The sequence below is a fragment of the Equus przewalskii genome, chromosome 30 (assembly GCF_037783145.1).
Source record: "Equus przewalskii isolate Varuska chromosome 30, EquPr2, whole genome shotgun sequence".
In the NCBI taxonomy this organism is placed as follows: Eukaryota; Metazoa; Chordata; class Mammalia; order Perissodactyla; family Equidae; genus Equus; species Equus przewalskii.
Window position 1 is genome coordinate 2122755 of NC_091860.1, and position 24518 is coordinate 2147272.

The 24518-nt window shown below is 38.8% G+C and overlaps 1 protein-coding gene across 6 annotated transcripts in view; it reads left to right on the forward strand.

Annotated features, from left to right (window-relative positions):
- The window catches only part of CUL2 (cullin 2), a 97353-nt gene that overhangs the window by 19319 nt on the left and 53516 nt on the right, over positions 1-24518 (forward strand). For 5 of the 6 annotated variants that reach the window (XM_070601635.1, XM_070601638.1, XM_070601634.1 and 2 more), the window contains 3 exons: positions 4833-4973; positions 13704-13806; positions 16862-16956. In XM_070601635.1, coding sequence (XP_070457736.1) covers positions 4855-4973; positions 13704-13806; positions 16862-16956 — 317 coding nt within the window. In that variant the 5' untranslated portion in view covers positions 4833-4854. Of the gene's footprint in view, positions 1-4832; positions 4974-6640; positions 6700-13171; positions 13265-13661; positions 13807-16861; positions 16957-24518 lie in introns of those variants that run through there. The other variant, XM_070601639.1, reaches the window with a different exon arrangement.

Below are 24518 nucleotides of genomic sequence, written 5' to 3' on the forward strand. Positions count from 1 at the left end.
AACAATGAAATGCTGTTAAGATTGAACAAATCCTTATGTGTTAATATGGAATGCTTTCCCAAATACACTGTTAAATGAATGTAGTGTTAAGTTAGTAATATAATACCATTTATGTGAAACAGATGAAAAAAGACCCTACCTGTAAGTCATTTATATAAAAAGAGGGAATAACAAGCCATATATATGTGTGGAATACCCCCAGACACACATAATGCCTGTTGCCTCTGGTGATGGGAGCTGGTGCCTAGAGCATGGAAGTGAGAGGGAGACTGAGATGTCAGAATTTGCAGCCATGTAAATGTGCCTGTTCTCCCCTCTTCTCCACATTAAATTGCTTTAAAACTTTTAATGGGATTATTTCACTTTTTAAATGTGTGACAGCTTTGTTGAGATGTACTTCACATGCCATTCAGTGTGCCCTCTTGAAGTGTACAAGTCACTGGTCTTTAGTACATTCACAGGGTTGCGCAACCTTCATGACAATCAATTTAGTACATTTTCATCTCCTAATTAGCAGTCACTTCCCATTTCCCCCCAAGTCCCCTAGCCCTAAGAACCACTAAAATACTCTGTCTCTACAGATTTGCCTATTCTGGATATTTCATGTAAATGGAATTATACAATATGTGGTCTTTTGTGACCAACTTCATATGCTTAGTATGTTTTCAAGATTCATCTATATGGTAGCATCTTTCGGGACTTCATTCCCTTGTATTGTGGAATAATAACCCATTGTATGGATATACTGCATTTTGTTTGTGAACATTTGTGTTCAAGTTTTTGTGTGGCTGTGTTTTCTCTTGCATATATACCTAGGAGTGGAATTGCTGGGTCATATGGCAACTGTGTGTTTATATAAATCACTTTTGTATTTATTTAATTTACTATTATTGACAATCATACGTGTTTAGTAATAGTACTGTGAGAAAATCTAATCTGCAAATCATTTTCAAATGTAATGAAAACTTTACAGATATTATAATTATCTGGAAATGTAATCGAGTATGAATTTTTATTTTGCAATTTATTATTATTTTTTGTATTTGGAACCTATAATTTGTTTTTAGGGCCCATAACTTTTATAGGCCTTAGGCACAGTACTTTTGTGCTTAAGTGTTAAAAACTCTGACATTGCACGAATGAAACTCAGAAGAAAGCTAGAGGAGGTTGTAGTAATGTGGGATTTGAACTTACAGGTACTCAGGGGACATAATCTAACTGAATGGGGATGGAAGTGGTCCTGGCAGGACATCAGCTATAGGACACATTGTGGTCCCTAGTAGGGCAGAGGAATGAAGAACAAGACTCATATGTGTTTTTATCAGTTGTCTCAGCTGGGGAGGTAAAGAAGAGTGCAGTGGTTATGGTCCTGTTTCTTTCTTTGCCCTCTCTCTTTCACATGCTTACGTAAATTCTCCATGAATAAATTATCATTTAAACAGTTTGAGTAAAATGAGGGAGCTTAAGTTTTTTAGTCACATGAGCTTTCTGTTGGGCAAGCGGAACTTAACAGATGATGTCAGCATGCTTTCTGCTGTTGATTTGTTAGTGTTTCACTGGGCTGGTGCTTCTCACCTCGGCTTCTGTGTCTGCCCTCCGTCTAAGCATGGATTATCATTGCATGTTTACCTATTCTGCCATAAATCTGTTGGTCTCAGCAGAGAAATCAGTGTCGATCTGATTCTGTAAAAACTGGAATAAAGCTAAAAGGCAGTCTCTGTAACCATTAAAATAATTTATAAGCAATGCGTATAATTATCTCATCTTCATAAGAGGAAGAAACTAACGTGACGGAAACATTGCCAGCTTCTTGGTATAGAGTTACAAAATAGTTCCTACAGGAAGCACTCAGCTACTCACAGTTCAGGATGGTTAAATGCTCTGATAGAGGTTAAGCATGGAGTTCTCATGTAATACATAAGATGGGGCACCTTCCTAGCTAAAGTGGGCCCAGGAAATTTTCTTAAAAAAGCAGATGTACTGGGCCAAGGCTGTAATGTCAGTAGGAGTTAGGGGAACGGAAGAAAGGGGAGGAAGGAAAAGAGAAGAATTGCAGGTCGGGAAAACAGTAAGGGTAAAGGCAGGTGTATGAGTCAGCCTATTGTGTTCAGTGACCTCTAAACACAGAGAAGTTACTGGATTGTGATGTCAAGGACGGGCATCCCATGAGAAGAGAAAGCTGGAGTGTGCTTTAGTCTAAGGTCAAATCATGGACGCTTGGTGTGCCGTGTTGCAGATGAGCCAAACTGAATGCTGTGTGTAGTGGGAAACATCAAACAGCTTTGAGAGTGACATGGTCAACTTTTTGGTTTAGGTAAGTTGTTTTTGTCTTTGAGTGCCAGATCTGAGATTCTAACCCTCTTGAAGGTCAAGAACTTTGTTTATTGACCACTGTATCCTCAGAGCCTAGGACAGTGCCTGGCAAGTATTTAAGTGTTCACTAAAAATATTAGTGAGGCCGTATAGTTGTATACAGTGGTTGAGAGCGTGGGCTCCAGTGCACCACCATTAAATAGCTCTGTGACCTTAAGCAAGTTTCTTAATTACCCTGTGACTCAGTTTTCTTATCTAGAATTAGGACCTACCTAATCAGATTGTTGGGAAAATTAAAGGAGTTTATATAGATCACTTAGAATTGTGCTTGGCTCGTAGTAGGTACTATATAAATATTAACAGTTATTATTGTTTCTTTGGTGAAAGTAAGATTAATACAAATTAGAACTGTTGAAGGGCCTAATCGCACAGCATTTCTAGGTTTACACAGGAGTGGATGGATCCCAGAAATATTCAGTAACACAGTTGGATAGAATGTGGTGAATAAGCGTGAAAAGGAGTTAAGGTTAATTCCCCAATTCAAAGCTAGAGTGTTAGGTTCCCCCCACCCCCCACCCCCACCCTTCACACGCACACGCTTGCTCACGCGAGCGCACACACACACAAACACACACTCTCTCTCCCTCTCTCTCTCTCTCCCTCCCTCCCTCCCTCCCTCCCTCCCTCCCTCCTTCTCTCTCTCTCTCTCTCTCTCTGTCTCTGTCTCTCTCTCTCTCTCTCTCTCTCTCTCTCTCTGTCTCTCTCATGGAGAAATTGCTGCTGGCCCATTCTAGTCAGTCCAGAAAGTTTAAGGTCTGGGGGTGGAGTCTCTGGTGTGTTGAGGAAAGAGTGCTGATTCAATGTGGCAAACCCTCTTGGATATTTGTTTGGCTTCTCTCTGATTCCTTTTCTTTCTCTTCCTTGGTCTATTCCTGGGCTCCTCTTGAGTTCTTTTCTTCCAGGACAGAATATAAGAAGGGCCTAGGGCCACCTCCAGTGGGGCTGGGGGCGCCTTGTCCCCTTTTCTCTTTCTCTGCCTCCTCCCTGTTGTTTCCTCCCTTTTTTCCCCCAGTGGGAGACAGAGAAAGGGTGTTTGCTCCTTGTGCAGGCCTTGGCTCCAGACTGGCTTGGGGCTTCGCAGTCCCAAGAATAAGGGAAAACTTTGGGGAGGATGTTAAAACATGTGCCAGAAAAGGGTTCCCTTGTGCTTCTAACTGTAAAAGGTTTCTCTTAATTCTGTTCTTCTGATGTGGTATTGAGAAGGATTTGAAATATAGCTTGAACCGAGTTTCTCTAACCTTGGGCCCCTTCTGTTCCAGAAACCAGCTAACTCCTAGAATACAACTTCTCTGCTAGGCAGAAGGAGTCTTTTGGCTCACTACTAGGCTGGTGAGGTTCGCCTGAGCTGGGGCTTCCATGCTTCTCATTAGAGGAGCGGGACTGGGTGCCCTGAGAATCTGAAGAAGGAGCCCTAAGGTCTCTGCTGCAACCTGATCTTTCTTTCTTTCTTTTTTTGAGGAAGATTAGCACTGAGCTAACATCCGTGCCCATCTTCCTCTACTTTATATGTGGGACACCTGCCACAACATGGCTTGACTAGCGGTGTGTAGGTCCACACCCAGGATCCAAACCGGCAAACCCCGGGCCGCTGAAGCAGAATGTGCGAACTTAACAGCTGCGCCACTGGGCCAGCCCCTGAAATCTTTAATCTTCTTAATCTTAAAAGTTTATGTGCATTTTGCATTCTACCCTACAATTCATCTTTTGTTTTAATTTAATTTTAATTTTATTGTTTGTTGTAATACAAATATAAATTTTCTCCATAATCTTTTACCTAAACTGATGCTCCAGGAAGATAAATCCTTTCATTTTCTTGTGTCTTCTCATATTCCCTTACTACCTCATTCCCCAGTTTAAGGATAGCAAACCACAAGGTTTTGGGGCCAGAACCTTTTTATTAAGTGTCTCTTGCATATTTCTCGTGATAGGACCTGGCTTTTGGCTACCTGAGTCATAGCTTCTTTCCCTCAGCACGTTAAATGAGGCTTCTAAATCTTTGGAACAACACCATTGATTATATATAATTTGTACGAAAAGCTTTACATTTCCTAGAGTTTGTAATGGATGTAAATATTCTATGGATTTATTTGGATAGTTATGAGAAGACAGTAGCAATGTTTATTGTGTTCTTACTATGTGCCAGGTTCTGTTCTCTCCCCTTGGGTCTGTCATGCTATTCAATTATGTAGTACCTTAAAAACAAATAACCGATCTTTTTTTTTTTTTGAGGAAGGTTGGCTGTGAGCTAACATCCATGCCCATCTTCCTCTACTTTGTGGGACGCCTGCCACAGCATGGCTTGATAAATGGTGTGTAGGTCTGCCCCTGGATTCGAATAGGCAGACCCCTGGCTGCTGAAGTGGAGTGCACAAACTTAACCGCTGTGCCACTGGGCCAGCCTCCAAATAATCAATCTTATAGAATTCATGCTAATGTTACTATTGTTTTTTAATTAACAGATTTCAGCACTAAACTTGCACAATGTCTTTGAAACCAAGAGTAGTAGATTTTGATGAAACATGGAACAAACTTTTAACGACAATCAAAGCTGTTGTCATGTTGGAATACGTTGAAAGAGCAACATGGAACGATCGCTTCTCGTATCCTTTTAGTGGCATTGATAAATGTTCTTAAACTGACAATGATAATTGTGTTGATAACTGTATCAGTAAACATTGATAAATGTTCTAAAATTGATAAACTTGTTGAAAAGTGAGAATAGGTTTAAGCTTATATAAATGGAAGGACATTCCAGAGTGACTATTTTCAAACATATTATTGTTTATATGTCCAAGTTTGTCACTGTATGTGGCAGTCAGCAATGTTTGATAACCTTTCCCTCAACAAATAGTTATCGTGCACTTAGTGTGTGTCAGGTACTACTTTGGGTTTTGGGAATACAGTTGTGAACAAAAAAAACGACTTTCCCTTCATTCTACTAAAGAAAACAGACAATAAACAGATATAAAATAATGTAATGCCAGTGCTTCTAATCACAGGGCAGATAAGGGGTGGGCATGGAGAATGGAGTACAGATGTACGCGGCTCTTGTAGCCAGCTGGGCAGGAAGGCCTCTCAGAGGATGCTGATGTTCAAGCAGAGATGGGTACAAAGTGAGGGATCGTGTCATACAGATCCCTGGGGAAGAACATTCTAGGTAGAGTGAATGGCAGCTTCACTGACTGTGAGGTGGAGACGTGTTTTTTAATTGGATTGTCTGCCTTTGTGAATTAGGAGTTTTGTGTGAAAATACACATCTGTGATTTCCCTAGGACAATATGAAACCTGGTGTCCTGCATTCCTACAAGACAGCAATCTCTTAAAAGAAAAAGGTGCACCCCCCCCCCCACAGACACACATACATTATGTTATGTGTGTATATATATAAAGTACGTATATATTTATGTGTATACTTTACACATATACATAAAACACAGTGCAGTTCCAGTACCCAGGATATAAACTCTGGCACCAAGGAAAAAACCAAAGTATTAAAATACTTTAGCTTTTTAGTATTTGGGAGGTTACAGGGGTCTCTAGGAACCCTCAGCCACAGGTAGCTGGGGCAAAGTCTCACCAACTCTGCCCACTATCTGCCAGGGGCCAAGGCTGTGTGGCCATGGGGACAGCGTATGCATATTCGAACCCCTATACTGGCAGACTCCTTAACCGCCTCGGTCTTTGACTACAGGAAATACCACATGTCATATCCGGGGGGGGAGGAAAGGGGTAGGGTTGAGGCCTGGGTCTCTGGGTCTAAATGGCATGGCAGTGGCCCAGGGCCCTGAAGGAGGCCTTGGGGATGAGATGGACTCTGTAGGAACCAGAGATTCTTTTCCCGCAAAGGGAAGAGGAGATGTGAAGATACTGTCCAGAATGAATGTGGAGGTTCAGAGTTCTCTTGAGCTCTGTACTGCCCTCTCTAGCAATCTTCTGGGGCTAAAGGATGACTGCCCTCATTATGTGTGGTGTGCTTTCTTTAGAAAATCTTGGATTTCGTAAGACAGTGATTCACTTTATTCTTAATGCCTAACTCAGTTAATATTAAGCTGAATGTTGATGCAAGAACAGTGAAGTTCTTTTAGACCAAGAGGAAACCATTTAATTCATTATGATTGCAGTTGTCAGTAAGAAACATTTGTTAGGCTATCTGTGTTCTAGGCACTGAAGATACATAAAACGATGGTAATGTATCTGGAAGGCTTCATAGTTTGCAAAGATCTTTTTCATTTTTTCTGTTATTTGGTACCTTAAACAAACCTATCAGGATCAGTAGGGCACATACAATTGTCTTTATGTAACAGATGAGGAAACTAATGCTAAGAGGTAAAGGAACTTGCCCGGGATCATCCAGGGAGCACAGACTTGAATACAAAATTTCTAACATCTGATTCCCTGTACTTTCCAGTATATCTAGAGGATAATTGACATGGATTCTGCCTTTGAAGAACTTCTTATTGAATTTCTTTCTTTAATTTTTCTGTGGATCATCATGGATTGTTTTTGGGTAGAAATCTTGATAAAAATTTAAGTAGTGATCAGGGCTACTTGTGTGTTACTGAAGTTGGGCTCGGCAAGTACTTAGGTAGTTTTAAGGCTATTTTAACTAAAATAATGAGCAGAGAGAGAAGAGTAGGAGATGGTTATAGAAGATTACAAGAAAAGGGAAAATGAGCATAAGGTAAAGAAAAAGATAAGAATAATTAAGTATGTTCTTTATTGTTGTGCAGAATATACAGTTAAACTGGTTGGTTTGTAAATGGTTTTGAATCAGCTGACTTCCCTGGAAAGTGCCCCTTAAGTCTCTATTATGTCTAAGATGTTTATTATTTGATCCATCTAATGTGGTCCAGTTATTCTTGACCTGATCGTGAATTTTCTCCTCCTACCCTTAAAATAAAAAACACCTGCAAAAACAGTAAACTTAAGAATGGAATCTTTCACTTTAAATTTTATTTTGGAAAATAAAGGGCTCTGTTGCTAATGTCTAAAGTAAAATTCTCTTCTTTTCCTTGTTACTTTGCCCAAAAATATAAGGTTGACTTCTGACTCTCGGATATCTTGGGTAGAAATTTTAGAGGCCATAAAACTTTAATATTTTGAAAATGAGAAAAACCCCCCCAGAATTGTGTACCACCGTATGTATTAGTACTTGATCTTTTATAAGGCATTTTTGGGGGTTTGTGAAGTATAATACATACTTGGAAAATTCCTGAGATGTGTGTGTAGAGTTGAACAAATAATTGCAAAGCAAACTCCTGCACAATCACCACACAGGCTAAGAACTAGAACGCGGCCAGCATCCACCAGCCCCTACCACATGTCCCTCTAGGTCACAGACTCGCTCCTTTCCCTTGGACATCACTACTGTCCTGGCTTTTACACCTGTTGTTGCCTTGTTTTTCTAAAAATAGTATAACTGCATGTGTGTACAACTCTAAACAATACTGGTTAATTCCTTCGGTGTTTTGAACTTTATGTAAATGGAATCATACTGTACATTCTTTTGTGTCATAATTTTTTCTTTCAACATATATATGGGTGTGTGCATAATTTGTTACGAATGACCTCGTAAAGTATGTGTTATTAGTTCCATTTTATAGGTGAGAATATTGTGACCCAAAGGTGGTAAGATGACTTACTGATATTGTAGGATAGAATGCTTGAGCAAAAATGCCAAAGTCTTCCATACTCTTGAAGTTGGTATTGATCTGCCAATTGAAGTATTTAACGGGTGTAACTATAAACTTACTGAACCCCTGTCCGCAAACATTTTAATTAAATATAAGCCCCATAAGGGCAGGGATTCCTGTCTTTTTGTTCACTGCTATATTCCCAGCTCCTGGTACGTATAGATACCTAGCAAATATCTGGTGAATGAATAGCTACTGTCAACTAAATGTCATTCTGCACAGATGAAACAAATAACAATATTTGGCTAGTTCTCTTATTGTCTTGAGAGTGGAGCTTTTAACACTCATTCCTCATAAATGTACTGGGTCCAGGTATGTATGCAAGGCATTTTGGTTGTTAGGTAATGTAAATAGAAAATATCAGCATTTTCTTTTGCTGCATAACCAATTACCACAAATTTAGTGGCTTAAAGAAACACCCTTTTATCATCTTAAAGTTCTGTTGGTTAGAAGCCTATGATGTGGCTGGGTTCTGTGCTCAGGATCTCACAAGGCTGAAATCAAAGAATTGGCTGGCTACATTCTCATCTAGAGCTCAGGGTCCTCTTCTAAGCTCATTCCTGTTAATTGCCAGAATTCAGTTCCTTGCAGTTGTAGGACTGAGGTCCCTATTTCCTTGTTGACTGTGAGCTAAGAGTTGCTCTCAGTGACTGGTGATCACTCTCTCCAGTTTTGCATGTGACTCCCCTCTGTCTTCAAAGCTAACAGCAAGTCAAGTCTTTCTGTGCTTTGACTCAGACTTCCTCTTCTGCAGGTAGCCAAGGGGACAGGGACTGGGGGATCTGCTTTTAAAGGGCTCATGCAGTTAGATTAGGCTCACCAGTAAAGCTCAGGATAATCTCCCTATTTTAGGGTCAACTGATTAGTAATCATAGTTGCAGCTGGAAAGTCCCTTTTGCTATTAAAGTAACCTGGGTTCAATATCTTATATTCGCAGTCGCAGGTATTAGGGTGGGAAATCTTGGGAGGCCATTTTCAGAATTCTGCCTACCACTATAATAATGATGCTTCATAACAAAAGTTTTATGACAGCTTTGATGCAGTCTGTAGGGAGGTTTGGAATTCACCCTTTATGTATGTATATCAGAGGCTTTCCTATGGCAAGACAGAGGCCAACTGGGGATCTACATTTACTATTTGGGTTGGAGTTCTTTGGTTGTTTTGATTTACTTTTATTCATGGTTTTCTGCCTTTTGGTAGCTGTTAGGACAGTTCCCAAGCCCCAGCAGTGTAATATGGAAGCTCTCCTACTTAAGTACAAGTTAGATTCCAAATGGTCACATATAAGTCCAACGTGGTTAAGGGAGGGGAGATTTAAGATTGCCTCCCCTGAATATATTTCTTTCCAGCCGAGGAAAACCAGGCTTGAAAACCAGGCATATTCCTCTCCTCATTTCTAATGTATATTCTGTCAGGCGTCTTTTTCAAATCTAAACTAATTTTTACTACATTGAAAAATGTTGAGGCAAGTGATCTCCATTCTTGACGATCTTCACAAGTGATAGAAGGAGAACTTCTTAGTGACCTTGGCATCTATACTTAGAACCCATCGTTCTTTCTTAGATTGTGCAGATTGAGAAAGGTTTTATCTATAGTCGTCTCTGGTTGGTACATCAGCAACAGTTTCACTCTATTCCAAATTAAATCAGATGAATATTTGATGTTGATGTGCATTTTCTGCTATACACTTGAAAGTTTTTCCTTTAATCATTTTTTATCCTTATTTACTACTGGAAAATGCAACATGTAAAAAAATGAATCTATGAAATCATCAAGTAGATTTCATAGATTCATTTTTTTACATGTTGCATTTTCCTCTTGATCTTTGGAAATTTCAATAAAAATCTTTATTCTTTATTGTTTTGGTTTTTTATTGTTCATAAATTCCTTTTTGGTCATTGTCTTACTGTTCTCAATTTTAAGATAATCTTTGCTTTTATTCCCATTGCAAAACTCATTGTTTTTGAACCACTACACAATAGAGTTAATAGTGTTAAAACTCAAAATTAAGCCCATGTATAGGAAATGCCTTTTAATAGAGAAAATAAACTAAAATAAATAATTTTGCTGCTGACCAACATTGTCTTTTGGTCGTAACATAATTCATAGCTTTTGCTCTGGAAGAGTTTTGTTTCTGCCTTTGAGAATTTTTAAGAGGAAAGTTTATAAGTAGGGGAATTTTTCTATTTCAGCTCCCTAAAGAGTAACTTAAGGAAAAGATGAATTTGGGAAAGAGTGTGTTTAAAATCTAAATCTGATCTCCAGTTATTTCCCATTTACTGTCTTTTAAAGTATCTTGAAAAATGCTCTTCTTGGCTGCTCTTCCTAAGGCCTAAACATTTCCAGGGTGGTTGGATATTTGAATAGGTTAGAGAAAGAGGACATATTTAGGAATACCTTTTAGGCAGTTGAATGAAATATACAGTGGTTAACTGAGACCCCAAACTATGGTGAGTTAAAATATTAATTTAAAAAATTCATTGAGGTGGACTCCATTAAAAAAAATACATGAGTCCGTTCTCACTGAGGAAGACAGTATATAAATCTTGTGCGTGGAACGAAATGGGAAAATCTCCCTGTATTGCCTCCCGAACACAGATCCTTGTTCCCCAAGCAGGAAGAGGGTCAGTCCTGTGCTGTGAATCCTTCTAGTCAATTTAGTTTACATGTATGTGCAGTGGATATATTGAGATGCTGATTTTGGTAATGTAAAACATTTGGGCACATAATTAGCATATCATGCTGAATTTATGGTATTGAATCATTTAAATTTTTTGCTGTCAAGTTGTGTATTCTAGAAATAAGTGTGTGTATGGCTTAAAGAAAAAAATAAGTGGAGCAAATATCATCATCATGTTGGATGAAAATTGTGGAGGATGGTATTCATAACTTAAAGATGTTAAATACATCACACCTTTGCTAAAAAGGATCGTTGATGTAGATCCTAGCTTAGTTTAGTCTTTTCTTTTGCTGAGGAAGATTAGCCCTGAGCTAACATCTGTTGCCAATCTCCCTCTTTTTTTTTTGCTGAGGGAGATTAGCCCTGAGGTAACATCTCTGCCAATCTTCCTCCACTTTATATGTGGGTTGCCACCACAGCATGGCTGACAAGTGGTCTAGATCTGCACCCAGGATCCAAACCCATGAACCCAGGCTGCCAGAATGGAGCACGCTGAACTTAACCACTATGCCACGGAGCTGGCTCCTCCATTTAGTCTTTTTTAAAAAATAAAATTTAAGTATAATGTACATACTGACTCGTGAATGTACAGACGGATTTTCACAAAGTGCACATACCCATGTGTCCAGTAAATAGAACACTCCTAGCATCCCAGAAGCACCCCTTGTCCCCTCAGTTACTGCAGTTACCACCATCCTGACTTCCACCATCTTCAGTCCTGACTGCCCTCTTATGTCTGATTTTGCTAGGGTACATTTGTGATGAGTGCGATTGAATGTAAGTCTCTGTGGGAAAACAGACAAAACTCTTAGAGGCTTAAATTATGTAGTGAACTAGAACTTTTTTAAAAGGAATTTATAGCTGAAACCTGGGTGGGCTCCAAGTGGGATCCAGGAGCTCATATAATCCATTATTTTGAAGCACCTTTCTTCTCTATTAATGCCTTAAGGCTCCCTCTGCCCTCCACCAAACCATTATCAATTCACTATAGAATTTGTGTCCAGATAAATTTCTAAATTCTTCTTTCTTAGGTGGTGTATATTCAGATTTCTACTTTCTTTGTAATATAGGTTAATATTTTGATATATTATTGTTCATAAATAGTTCTTATATACCATTTTACTTAGATAATCTTCTAGTTTATAAAGGTTCTTTATTATATCTAAGTTGATTTAAAATAATTGTAATAGTTTGTTTTTTATTGTGTTTTTTCCTACAAAAAACCTGGCACAGTAATATTACACAATATGGATGATATTTTGGCTTCACCATGTTTGTTTTTTAACTATAAAGAAAATTTTTTGTTTATATTTAATACACTAGCATATTGAAGAAATAGACATATATACATGAAAATATTTTATTAGTACTAATTATAATTGAAAGTAAATAACAAAAGGATTTAGAAGGAACGTGGGAATGTCTGACCGAAGTCTCCCAGACAGTGGCCTCATGTGGAGAGGGCTGCTTGCTGCTCTTCCCAGAGTGCTGATGCTAGGCCACTAGACAGGGCACGTGAGATTGAGTCCCTGCCTCTCTTCCATGACCAGCTGTTTAATGAGTGCCTGTTAGGTGTCAGGAACGGTGCCTGTGGGCTGGGAATATAGGGACGTTTAAGAACAGGCTAGAGAGGATGACAGAGATAGAAATAATTTCTGTTGCATAAAAATAAGTTCTGTAGAAGAAGATATGAAATTTTATGGGGATACAGAGGAAGATGAACCTGCATCCTACCTGTATATATTTTTAAGCACAGATTTTCGTTTTGTAATATTTCCTGATCCTTATGTTAAATATAGGTACTTGACGCCATCCCAGATAATCAACCTTATTGTCAGTTTTTGTCTGCGTCTCTAATTAGGCTGGTCTCAGGTTGCTTCCTGTGTGCTTTATCTTCCACATTTAGTCAGTGATGCACTTTATGGAGTACTTTAACATACATCAGCTTGTTTGAGTCTGACAGGCATTCTGTGGAGATGTCAGGAGAGGGTTTACTGTCCTTCTCTTAGAGGTGAGGAAATGGCAGTGCAGAGAGGTTAAGAGACTTCAGTAAGATCAAGGGCTAGTAAATGTCCAGTCTCAGTCAGATCCCATTTCCTCTGACTCCTGATTAAGAGCTCTCTGCTACAGCATTTCTACCATTTGTGATACCTAGCAAGGTACTGAATTGGTGTTCCAAAACTTGATTGATTAATTGATGTTACTATTCATACTCTAATTCTTCTAATAGAATGAATGTTGAAGGACAGTACGTAGATCCTAGAATATTCTGATGAATACTGTGATGTGGGAAAATGTATCAAATGAGTGATTTTTGTAACTTTTGTTTCTCAGAATTGCTTGAGATGTCTGCCTCTTGTGATAGTCCATAGCCCTTTGTTGCTCTTATGCTTATGTCCATTCTTACATAAATCTTATCTTGTAGGTTTCTGGGTAACTTGATTTCCCAGAATCCCCCTCTGAATTTTAACCTTTCTGAGAGGAAGCATTTTTCTTACAGTGCCATCAAATATTCTCAGTAAGTATTTGTTGATTAAATAAACGAATGAATTGTATAGTGCTTTTTAAAGTAAGCATAGTAATATATTTTATCCTTTATTTTGTATCTGTATCTATATAATCCTAAACTGATAAGAATGAAATAATGATTTTTCATTTTTATTTTTATTTTTTTGCTGAGGAAGATTCACCCTGAGCTGACATCTGTGCCAATCTTCCTATTTTGTATGTGGGATGGTGCCACAGCGTGGTGCCTGATGTATGATGTAGGTTCACCCTTGGGAACCAAACCTGGGCTGCTAAAGTGGAGCCTGCCAAAGTGGAGCATGCCCAACTTAACCACTAGGCAACGGGGCCAGCCCCTCATTTTTCATTTTTTAACACCAAACTTGAATTACATCTCTTTTGTTTTAAAGCAATATGTCCAGTGAATATGAAAACCTTAACAGTTTAACTAGAGATATCTATGCTTTATGTGTGGCCTATCCTGAACCCCTTGGAGAAAGACTTTATACAGAAACTAAGATTTTTTTGGAAAATCACGTACGGCATTTGCACAAGGTAAGGAATGATAAGTCCGTGATGGAAATGTATTTGCAGCTGCATAGTTGTTTGACTAGTCCATTGTTTTTCATTGCACAGCCTATGTCCAGTTGGGGTTATTTGTTGTGTTTCCTAATAGCATTTTTCTAATTATGTATATTTAAGATGTGTGAGTCAAGCACTGTGTTGTTAGGTTCTCCAGGGGAGATCAGTTTCGCTGCTCAAGATTGTACTACTAGTAAGTAGAAGAACAGCGTTTCAGATCAAGGTTAGTTCAGCTTTAAAATGTGCTCCTGTGTCCTCTGGATGGTGCTTGTAGAATCAGCATTTCTCGTACTGGTGCTTCCCACTTCTTGGTAAATCTCTATCGTTTATTTCAACCTTTTAGCTTCCTCTTCATATCCTGTATAAAGTCTTAGAAAAACCTAAAATTAGACAAGGAAGGGGTAAATTAAAAAGCACGATAGAAACAGCCCCCGTGACCACTTATTTTGGTTAGTATGCCACACCTGTGAGGGCAACATCACAGACTTGGTCTGTGTGTGAACAGTGAATGAATTTTGCAGTATTTGTCTATAGACAGCACTTCTGCCTTATTTTGGACTGCCGGTCTTGTCAGGAACTGGATGAGATCAGTCATTGTCTGGGCTAGACACTGGCCTCTACCTTTTATTATCTGTGACCATGGACAACTCATTTAACTCACCTTATGGATAGATCCTTTGTAAAATGGTAGTAAGCCGTAAGTAGAGCAGTCGATCGTGTGACGTTTCCCCTGAAATGCTGGAGGGACATGCTCTCCCTTTTATCGTGCATGGCAGATACACTTTAGTGAGCTGGTATATGCCTTTGTCAGCTCACGAAAGCGGTTTGGATCACAAGTACTTTAAATTGGTCTTAAAATGTTTAATTTGTTAAGTTAAAGTTGAACTTCTGCTCTGGTGAGCTAGTGAGCTTTGATTATACCATAATTGACAGCTGTGTAAAGCATTTATAAATTTTACACTTTAATATTTTTAGCATAGCTTTTGTGATTTTTTAACTTTTTATTTTGAAATAATTTTAGACCTATAGGAAAGTTGCAAAAATAATACAGTGTTCTCATTTACTTTTTACCCAGCTTCTTACTGTTCATGCCTTGCATAACAGTGGTACAATGATTAAAACCAAGAAGTTAACATTGATATAATTGTGTGGTTTAAAATGAAATTGTGAAGTAGTTTTATGAAAGTTTAGAGTACTTATATAATTGTACACCATATATTCTCTCAGATCCAATGACAAAAGAGAAGTTGGCTGATGTGTAGATGACAAGGTAAATTGTTAATATAGCCAACAGAATCGAAGGAGTCTCACCTGTGAGAAGAAAATTTGATTTGATTGGGGGAGGGAGTTTTTTAAATTACTCAAGTATTGTGTTACCATTATAGATAATTTAGAACTTAGAAATAAACAAAAAGAAGAAAATCAGCATCATCCATAATGTACCTCCAGAATTAACGACTCTTAATATTTTTTATACATATATATGAATATGTCTATTTTGGTATATATTAAAATATATGTAATTTGGTCTTTGGAATATTTTTGCTTGTGTAGCCTTCCATTTTTTATTATAAAATGGAGTCACATTATGCACTTTATAATCTGCTTTTGCGTTTAATAATATGTAAGTCTCTTTCTTTGTCCTTACATAGACTTTTGTAATCCTGGCAATAATTGTAAAATTTTTCATTGTATAGAGATCCAAGGATTTGTCTAAATATTCCCGTATTGCTGGGCATATAGGTTATTTGCACTGTCTGTAATTTGTTATTATAAACAATGTTCTCTGAACATCCTCATAGCTAAATTATTTTTGTGTAACCAAGTTTGTTTGGTTTTCTTTGAGGAAGGTTAGCCCTGAGTCAACTGCTGCCAATCCTTCTCTTTTTGCTGAGGAAGACTGGCCCTGAGCTAACATCCGTGCCCATCTTCCTCTACTTTATATGTGGGATGCCTGCCACAGCGTGGCTTGCTAAGCAGTGGCATGTCTGTACCCGGGGTCCGAACCGGTGAACCTCGGGCCGCCAAAGCGGAATGTGCGCACTTAACCACTGCGCCACAGGAGCCGGCCCTGTAACCAAGTTTTTTTATAAGATAAATTCCTAGACGGGGAATTACTGAGTCATAGGTCGTGAACATTTTTTATTGTTTTGGACATATAGTAACAGATTGTTCTCGGATTTATATTCTGTCCAACCAGTGGCAGCAGTTTGTAAGGATGCTCTTTTCCCCAGCATTATTAATACTAGTTGCTATTTTTAACTTATTTACCAATATTATAGGCCAAGAAGTACTATTTGCAGATTATTTCTATTGTTCTGAGCCTTAATTGAAAAATTCTGAGTTTAAAAGCATGGCATTTCATTAGAGAATTAATTAGATGAAAATTAAAGTTATAACTTGCTTAAGGGTAGAGGTAAGAGAACCTGAGATCTGAATATCATTCCAGTGTATTTTTACTGTTAGACTACATTTCCTTTAAAGATAACTTTGTAAAAATTAGACCTCAGATTTCAGTTTGATTTTCATTTTTCAAAAATAATAGGTCACTATTAAGTAAATATAAAATAGCCTATTTTTGGAATGTGGAAAAGGTGTCAATTTTCATAAATAGGTTTACGCACAAAAGTGAGTATGTGGAGTGATGATACATAACTAGCGAGCCGATCGTAAGTGATGGATTTGAGGGAACACAGATGCATGGCGATAGAGTTATGTTCCGTTTTAACCTGAGCCTCATGTAATATCCTAGCCCAAAGACAACATCAAACCATTACATTTGTCCTTTTATCTTAGAGAATGAAACAATTTATTCTCTAGTATGGATGCTTGACTTTCAAATGTAAGACACATGTTTTTCTGGTTGTTCCATTGTTACTACAGGTAGTTAAATTAGAATGCCATTTGTAAATGTAGTTTATAATGCTTGAATTATGTTATTTTAGAACATTGTTTTGATAAATTTCATAGGTTACAAATGCAAATGGTTAGTGCTTTCTAAGTAAAAATATTTTTTCTCTTCATCTAGAGAGTCCTGGAGTCTGAAGAGCAAGTACTTGTCATGTATCATAGGTACTGGGAGGAGTATAGCAAGGGAGCAGATTACATGGACAGCTTGTATAGGTAAGTGTGCTTTCCCACTCCTGACCCTCACAGACCGCATGGGCTGCTTGTGTAGGTAAGTGTGCTTTCCCACTCCTGACCCTCACAGACCGCATGGGCTGCTTGTATAGGTGATGTGCTTTCCCACTCCTGACCCTCACGGACCGCATGGGCTGCTTGTGTAGGTGAGTGTGCTTTCCCACTCCTGACCCTCACAGACCGCATGGGCTGCTTGTGTAGGTGAGTGTGCTTTCCCACTCCTGACCCTCACGGACCGCATGGGCTGCTTGTGTAGGTAAGTGTGCTTTCCCACTCCTGACCCTCACGGACCGCATGGGCTGCTTGTGTAGGTGAGTGTGCTTTCCCACTCCTGACCCTCACAGACCGCATGGGCTGCTTGTGTAGGTGAGTGTGCTTTCCCACTCCTGACCCTCACAGACCGCATGGGCTGCTTGTGTAGGTAAGTGTGCTTTCCCACTCCTGACCCTCACAGACCGCATGGGCTGCTTGTGTAGGTAAGTGTGCTTTCCCACTCCTGACCCTCACAGACCGCATGGGCTGCTTGTGTAGGTAAGTGTGCTTTCCCACTCCTGACAGTCCAACAGTATTGCCTGTGTTTATAGTTGAAGGAGCTTCTTTTTAAAGTACCTGTGACCTGTTGAAATGCAGAGAACTAAAGCATTTCCTGCTCTGTAGACTTTTCTGTGCTCTGGGGAAAGATGTGTCATCTGGGTCATGTGAGTATCTGGGAGCAGGCAGTGTGTGGAAAGTTATTCTGTGAAAAGTGAAACTGTTTAATGGCACAGCTGTTTCTTGAGGTTGTGTGGGTTTATACAGGACACGTTAAATCTCAGCAGAGATCCAGGAGGAACTTCAGTTTGGGTGAAGCTTGGCCGAGTAAATCTACTCCCACGTCCCCTTGCAGTGTGCTCTTATTTGCTCTAGGATTCAGTGTTTCATGTTTCATGGAAGCACTGTTAGGCAAAGGACTGGGCAGTTTCCTCTGGAAGTTCTCCTACCCTCTCCTCTAAGCACATTTAATTTCCACCAGTGTGGTAATGCCCCACGGTATTTCGCAGCTTCCTGCCTTTCCTCACGCTGTTCTGTCTGTCTGGATCGCTTTTCTTCTTTTCTCTGAGTGACTAATTTTGGTGTGTTTTCCACATTCTCCTCTCTGAACTTCCCTCTCCCCTCGTCTCCCCAGTCTCCTGCTTAGATCTTTTGTGGTAACTGCCACTCCTATGTGTTCCCGTGGCACTCTGGGCTGATCCTCTGTAACCCATCCATGTACACAATGGAAATAAGCATGTAGGTACATAAGGCAGACACCTGGTTATCGAAGAATAGTAGATAAAGAAGGAATAATGACATCAGCACCTGGGCCTTTCACCCTGGGACCTAGGATGTCTGCTCTTGAAGGGGTGTGGGCTGTGGTGGATGCAGTGACAGTTTTGCCCTGTGCATTGTGGCTGGGGCCACGTGTGGACCCTCGCCTCCTTTTCTCATTGGGGAGAGTCAGGAGTGCAGCTGGGTCTCAGAGCGTTGTCTGCACAGTCACACCGTGTGTCGCAGGAATACCCGGTGGAGGCCAAGGCTTGGTTCTCTTGGCGTCTTTGTCCTTCTTTGCTTCACTGGTTCATGTTCCCTTAGGTTTTCCTAACAGCACTGGAGTTTACGCGCTGTGAGTAGCCTATGGTAGAAACTGGAGCTTACTTCTAAGTGACCAGTAGCTTTTATTTCTTCTTAGAAGAGGAGCATGTAATAAAACCAGAAACCAGCAATTGCTGACAAGCACAAGGTTTACTGTGGCTTGGGCTTTTATAAAACCATACCCTAAACATCCTACCGTTGATGGTTTTTTCCCTCATCCAGCAAAGTGAGATAGTCGTTAAATAGAACTCTAAGAATTCCCTAAACTCTGGGGGAGAGATGGGGGAATATGAAGGATAGGAGTGAGAGTGTCTGCATGCCTTTGCCATTGCTGAGGAGCTTGGGCCCTTGGTCCGTGGACGACAAGAGAGAGTGTTTAGACTGTGTGCCCTGCAGTGGGAACCCTCTCAGCTGAGACATTTCAGTAGTGATTTAAGTTGTTTTTCTATTCTTTCTTAGTTTTCTAGGATATAATTCTCTTGGTTCTTCTGTATCTCTTTACTGAAATTGATTAATTTGGTACTATTTAAATTAATACTATTAAATTAGTATATTAATAAGCTTTTATTAAATGTTGCAATATATATGATATATGCACGTGTGTGTGTGTATGTACAAAACCATATGAGGTAGTTGGTATCTCCATTTTTATAGCTGAGGAAACTAAGGGTCAGAGAAATTAAATGACTTTGCTCAGTGTCACTCAGTTAAATCACAAGGGCAGAATTTAAACGCAGGTCAGTCTGATTAAATCTATTTAATTTCTTCATTCTACCTTGGTTTCATTCTAGACAGACTCTTTTAGTCACTTATGTAGATTCTATTCTCATCCCTTTTCTCGCACTACATGTTCTTTCTAGGATGGTCTCACTTACCCCTGGATTTAGCTACAACCTATATATTGATAACCACCAAAATATATGTTTATACCAGGTGGTCTAAGCTTCAGAGGAGTATTTTCATTTACCTGCCTATACTGCAGGATGTTTCATGGGTACATCATGCTACTGCAGATGTTCAGAACTGACCTTGTTATCTTTTACGCCCACACTGGTATACCCAGACATTCCTGCCAGAAGTCTTAGTTATGCATCACTTAGGGTTATCCTCTCTACCTGATCCCTATTGGTCGAATCCTCCAACTATCTCTTAAATTCATTATTTCCTTTGCATTGCTATTATAGTTCAAGTTTTTTATGATTTCTCACCTGAACTATTATGACAAAGGCCCTGTAACCAGTCTCCCAGCCTTTGATTTCTAATTTATTCTATTTAGGAAACCTCTCATATTATCTTTTCTAATGCTCAAATTTGGTTACTGTCTAAAATCATTTAGTAACTTTCTGCTGTCTGTAGCAAAGACTGAGAACTGATGGCTCATGGGATTCACCTACAGAGTGTTTTGTTTGACCTCAGGGGTGTTAGTATCATGTGACTGATCGTTATTTATTTAATTATATTGGTAGAACGGGTGGTGAGATCCTTTTAATAGAGGATATAGTTGTCAGTAATTAGATGAAAACTGCTTAATAGTCTTCACTTGCTGGGTAGTCAGGTCATCTAGACTAGCTCATGTTGTTAGCATAGTCTATAAGGAAATCTATGTGAAGAAAGGTAAAGGAAAAAGTCATTTTGGTTTTAAAGGTGTTCTTCAATATTTTTCTTATAAAGTAATTTCCAGCCTCTTCTTAACTCTGATTTATAAGATGGACATGCATTAGCATAGGTGACTTAAGGATTTTAATTGTAAAGAAGAATAATGACACTTCTCCCCCACCTTTCCCAGTCTAAACATCTGTTTAGACTCTGCTGGTCCTTGAAGTGGAGTACTTAAGGGATTAACTTGAGAACTAACAACTCTTGAAATCTAGTAGGTTTTAGCATGAGAACAGTTCTTGTAACGGAATTTTCTAAAATAGATTGAAATACCTGATTTCTTAGAGGCTTCGGGGTTCCCTTATGCTGAGAGTGATGTCATCATCATGGAAAAAGAAGAGCAAGTGAAGCTCAAAGTCGGTAGAAGGAAGGAAATAATAAAAATCAGAGCAGAAATAAATGAGAGACTAAAAAAAGACAACAGGAAAGATCAATGAAACTAAAAGCTGGTTCTTTGAAAAGGTAAATAAAATTGACAAACTTTTAGCTAGACTCACTAAGAAAAAAGGGGAGAAGTCTCAAAAGCAGAAACAGAAGTGGAGAAGTTAGAACAAATACCACAGAAATAGAAAGGATTATGAGACTACTGTGCAAAGCTATATGCTAACAAACTGGATAACCTATAACAAATGGATAAATTCTGAGAATCATACAACCTTCCAAAACTGAATCAAGAAGAAATAGAGAATCTAATTAGACCGATCACTAGTAAGGAGATTGAAACAGTAATCAAAAACCTCCCAAAAAACAAAAGTCCAGGACCAGAGGGCTTCTCTGGTGGATTCTCTCAAAGAGTCAAAGAAGACTTAATACTTATCCTTCCCAAACTCTTCCAGAATATTGAAGAGGAGGGGAACCTTCCCAGCTCATTTTATGAGGCCAACATTACCCTGATACCAAAACCAGACAAAGACAACACAAAAAAGAACATTACAGGACAATATCACTGATGAACATAGATGTGAAAATCCTCAACAAAATATTAACAAACTACAACAATACATTAAAGGAATCATACACCACAGTCAAGTGGGATTTATTCCAGGGATGTAAGGATGATTCAAAATGAAGAATAAAATTCATATTTTCCCAATAGATGTGTTTGATAAGATTCAACATCCATTTATGATAAAAACTCTCAATAAAATGGGTATAGAAGGAAAGTATCTCAATATAATGAAGGCCGTATATGACAAACCCACAGCTAACATCATGCTCAATGGTGAAGAGCTCAAAGCTGTCCCTCTAAGAACAGGAACAAGACAGGGATGCCCACTCTTGTCACTCTTATTCAACATAGTATTGGAAGTCCTATCCAGAGAAATTAGGCAAGAAAAAGAAATAAAAGGCACCCAAATTGGAAAAGATAAAGTAAAACTGTTACTATTTGTGGATGACGTGATTCTATGTAGAAAACCCTGAGAATCTACCAAAAAACTTTTAGAAATAATAAATGAATACAGTAACATTGCAGGATATGAAATCAATATACAAAAATCAGTTACATTTCTATACACTAACAGTGAGCTAGCAGAAAGAGAAATCAAGAAAACAATCCCATTTACAATTGCAACAAAAAGAATAAAATGCCTAGGAATAAATCTAGCCAAGCAGATGAAAGAACTGTACTCTGAAAACTATAAGAAATTGTTGAAAGAAATCAACAAGAGACAAAGAAATGGAAAGATACTCCTTGCTCATGGATTGGAAGAATTAACATAGTTACAATGCCCACATTACCTGAAGCAATCTACAGATTCAATGCAATCCCTATCAAAATCTGAATGACATTTTTCACAGATATAGAACAAAGAATCCTAAATTTGTATGGAACAGCAAATGGCCCCAAATAGCCAAAGCAATCCTAAGAAAAAAACAAAGCTGGAGGTATATAACACTCCCTAATTTCAAAGTTGAAATCAAAGCCATAATAAGGAAAACAGCATGGTACTGGCACAAAAGCACACACGCAGATCAACCGGATAGAATCAAGAACCCAGATATAAGCCCACATGTCTATGGACAGCTGACTTTTGACAAAGGAGTCAAGAACATACAATGGAGAAAGGAAAGTCTCTTCAATAAATGGTGCTAGGACAACTGGACAGCCACATGCAGAAGAATGAAAGGAGATCGTTACCTTACACCACATACAAAAGTTAACTCACAATGGATTAAAGACTTGAATATAAGACCTGAAACCATAAATCTCCTAGAAGAAAACATAGGCAGTATGCTCTTTGACAAACCACCATATGATCCAGCTATTCCACTTCTGGGTACTTATCCAAAGAAAATGAAAACACTAATTTGAAAAGATCTATACATCCCTGTGTTCACTGCAGCATTGTTTACAATAGTCAAGACGTGGAAGCAACCCAAGTGCCCATCAATGGGTGAATGGATAAAGAAGATGTGGTATATATGTATACAATGGAATACTACTCAGCCAGAAAAAAAAGATGAAGTCTTGCGATTTTCAACAACTTGGATGGGCCTTGAAGGTATTATGCTAAGTGAAATAAGTCAGACGGAGAAAGACAGATACTGTATGATTTCACTGGTATGGAAGATTAAAAAAACAACAGACAAACACATAGATACAGAGAACAGATTGGTGCTTACCAGAGGGGAAGGAGAGCGGGGGGAGGGCAAAAAGGGCATGGGGATCATTTGTATGTTAACGGATAGCAACTAGACTTTTGGTGGTGAACACAATGTAGTCGATACGGAAGCCGAATTATAATGATGTACACCTGAACTCTATATAATGTTCTAAGCCAATGTTACCCCAATAAAAAGGGGAAAAAAACAGGAAAACAAATTACCTTAGGCTATGAGTTCTTGTCAAATACTATTATTGATTGTGTTACTGCTAATACTCCAAAAAAGCAAAGGATACTGTTAACCACTTTGTTGATAGAATAAATTATAAGAACTTGTACTACTGCATTCTGCCTGAGCAGAATAATCATGTATTGCCCGTGTGGTACAGAATAAACTGTTTTAAGTTATTGGAAGCTATTTTCTTTTATGGTTACCTAGAGCATGTCTTTTTTAAATTTTATTTATTTTTTGTGAGGAACATTGGCTCTAAGCTAACATATGTTGCAAATCTTCCTCTTTTTTTTTTTGCTTGAGGAAGTTTGTTGCTGAGCTAACATCTGTGCCAATCTTCCTCTATTATATGTGGCATGCCACCACAGCATGTGACTTGACAAGCAGTGCTACATGTGTGCCCGAGATCCAAACCTGCAAATCCTGGGCCACCAAAACAGAGCGCTACTTAGCCACTACGCCATGGGATTAATAAATTTGGTTGTAAAATACTACAGTGACTTAGAAATTAAGAATGATATCCATATCAAAATGAAAAATTTCACTGTTTACAGTTTAAATTATATCTTTAAATTATTTTAAAAGCTTGTTTATCAAGCTTAAACTATCAAGAGTAGAAATCTGGAAAGAGATACAGTTAATGTAAGTTTGTTTAAATTTTATTCCCTGAGGGAAAGGGAATAGTGACTTGTCCTACCAGGTACAGGTAAATAAAGCTCCGCTAAAACCTTGTGTGGCCCAGGAATACGGATACAGATCTTTGGAATGGATTAGGGCATCCAGACCTCTGCAGATCTAGCAGCAGCTTCTTCAGAGTTAACACGCCACTGTGCGAAGAAGTTTACACTTACTCTCTGGGTATAAGGGAGCTAGTGTAGGATTCTGAATAGGAAAGTGACATCCGAAAGCAGAATTTTTAGATGAATTGGAGATATCACGAAACAGGAAATAGAAACCACTCATGAGAGTGTTGCACATGATCCAGGCAGAGAGGAAATAAATGGTACTGGAAGTAATGGGAGGAGGTGGTGAATAGTTTAGGTGGACGTGAAGACCACCTGATTAAAGGAAGTAAAATGGAAGGATGAGGTAAATGATTCTAGTGTTTCAGGTGGGATTCCTGGGAGGGCCATGATGCCACTGACCGAAAAAGGAACTGATTTAGAGCAAAGGACCCATGTAGGAGACCCATATAAGTGGTAAAGATATGAAAATTAAGTTGCCTCTACACAGGGAGCACATGTCATTGTTGAAATACTACGTTTATTTGTGTTTGTATATTCTGCCAGATGTGTAAGCTCTGTGTGAGCAGAGACCACCCTTTGGTTTTTCATCTTTCTGTCCCACTGCCTTGCATAGTACCTGCATAAAGTGCACACTCAGTCAATGCTTGTCGAATGAGAGTGGGCGAACTCCTGAGTTTCTCTGCCAGCTCTGCC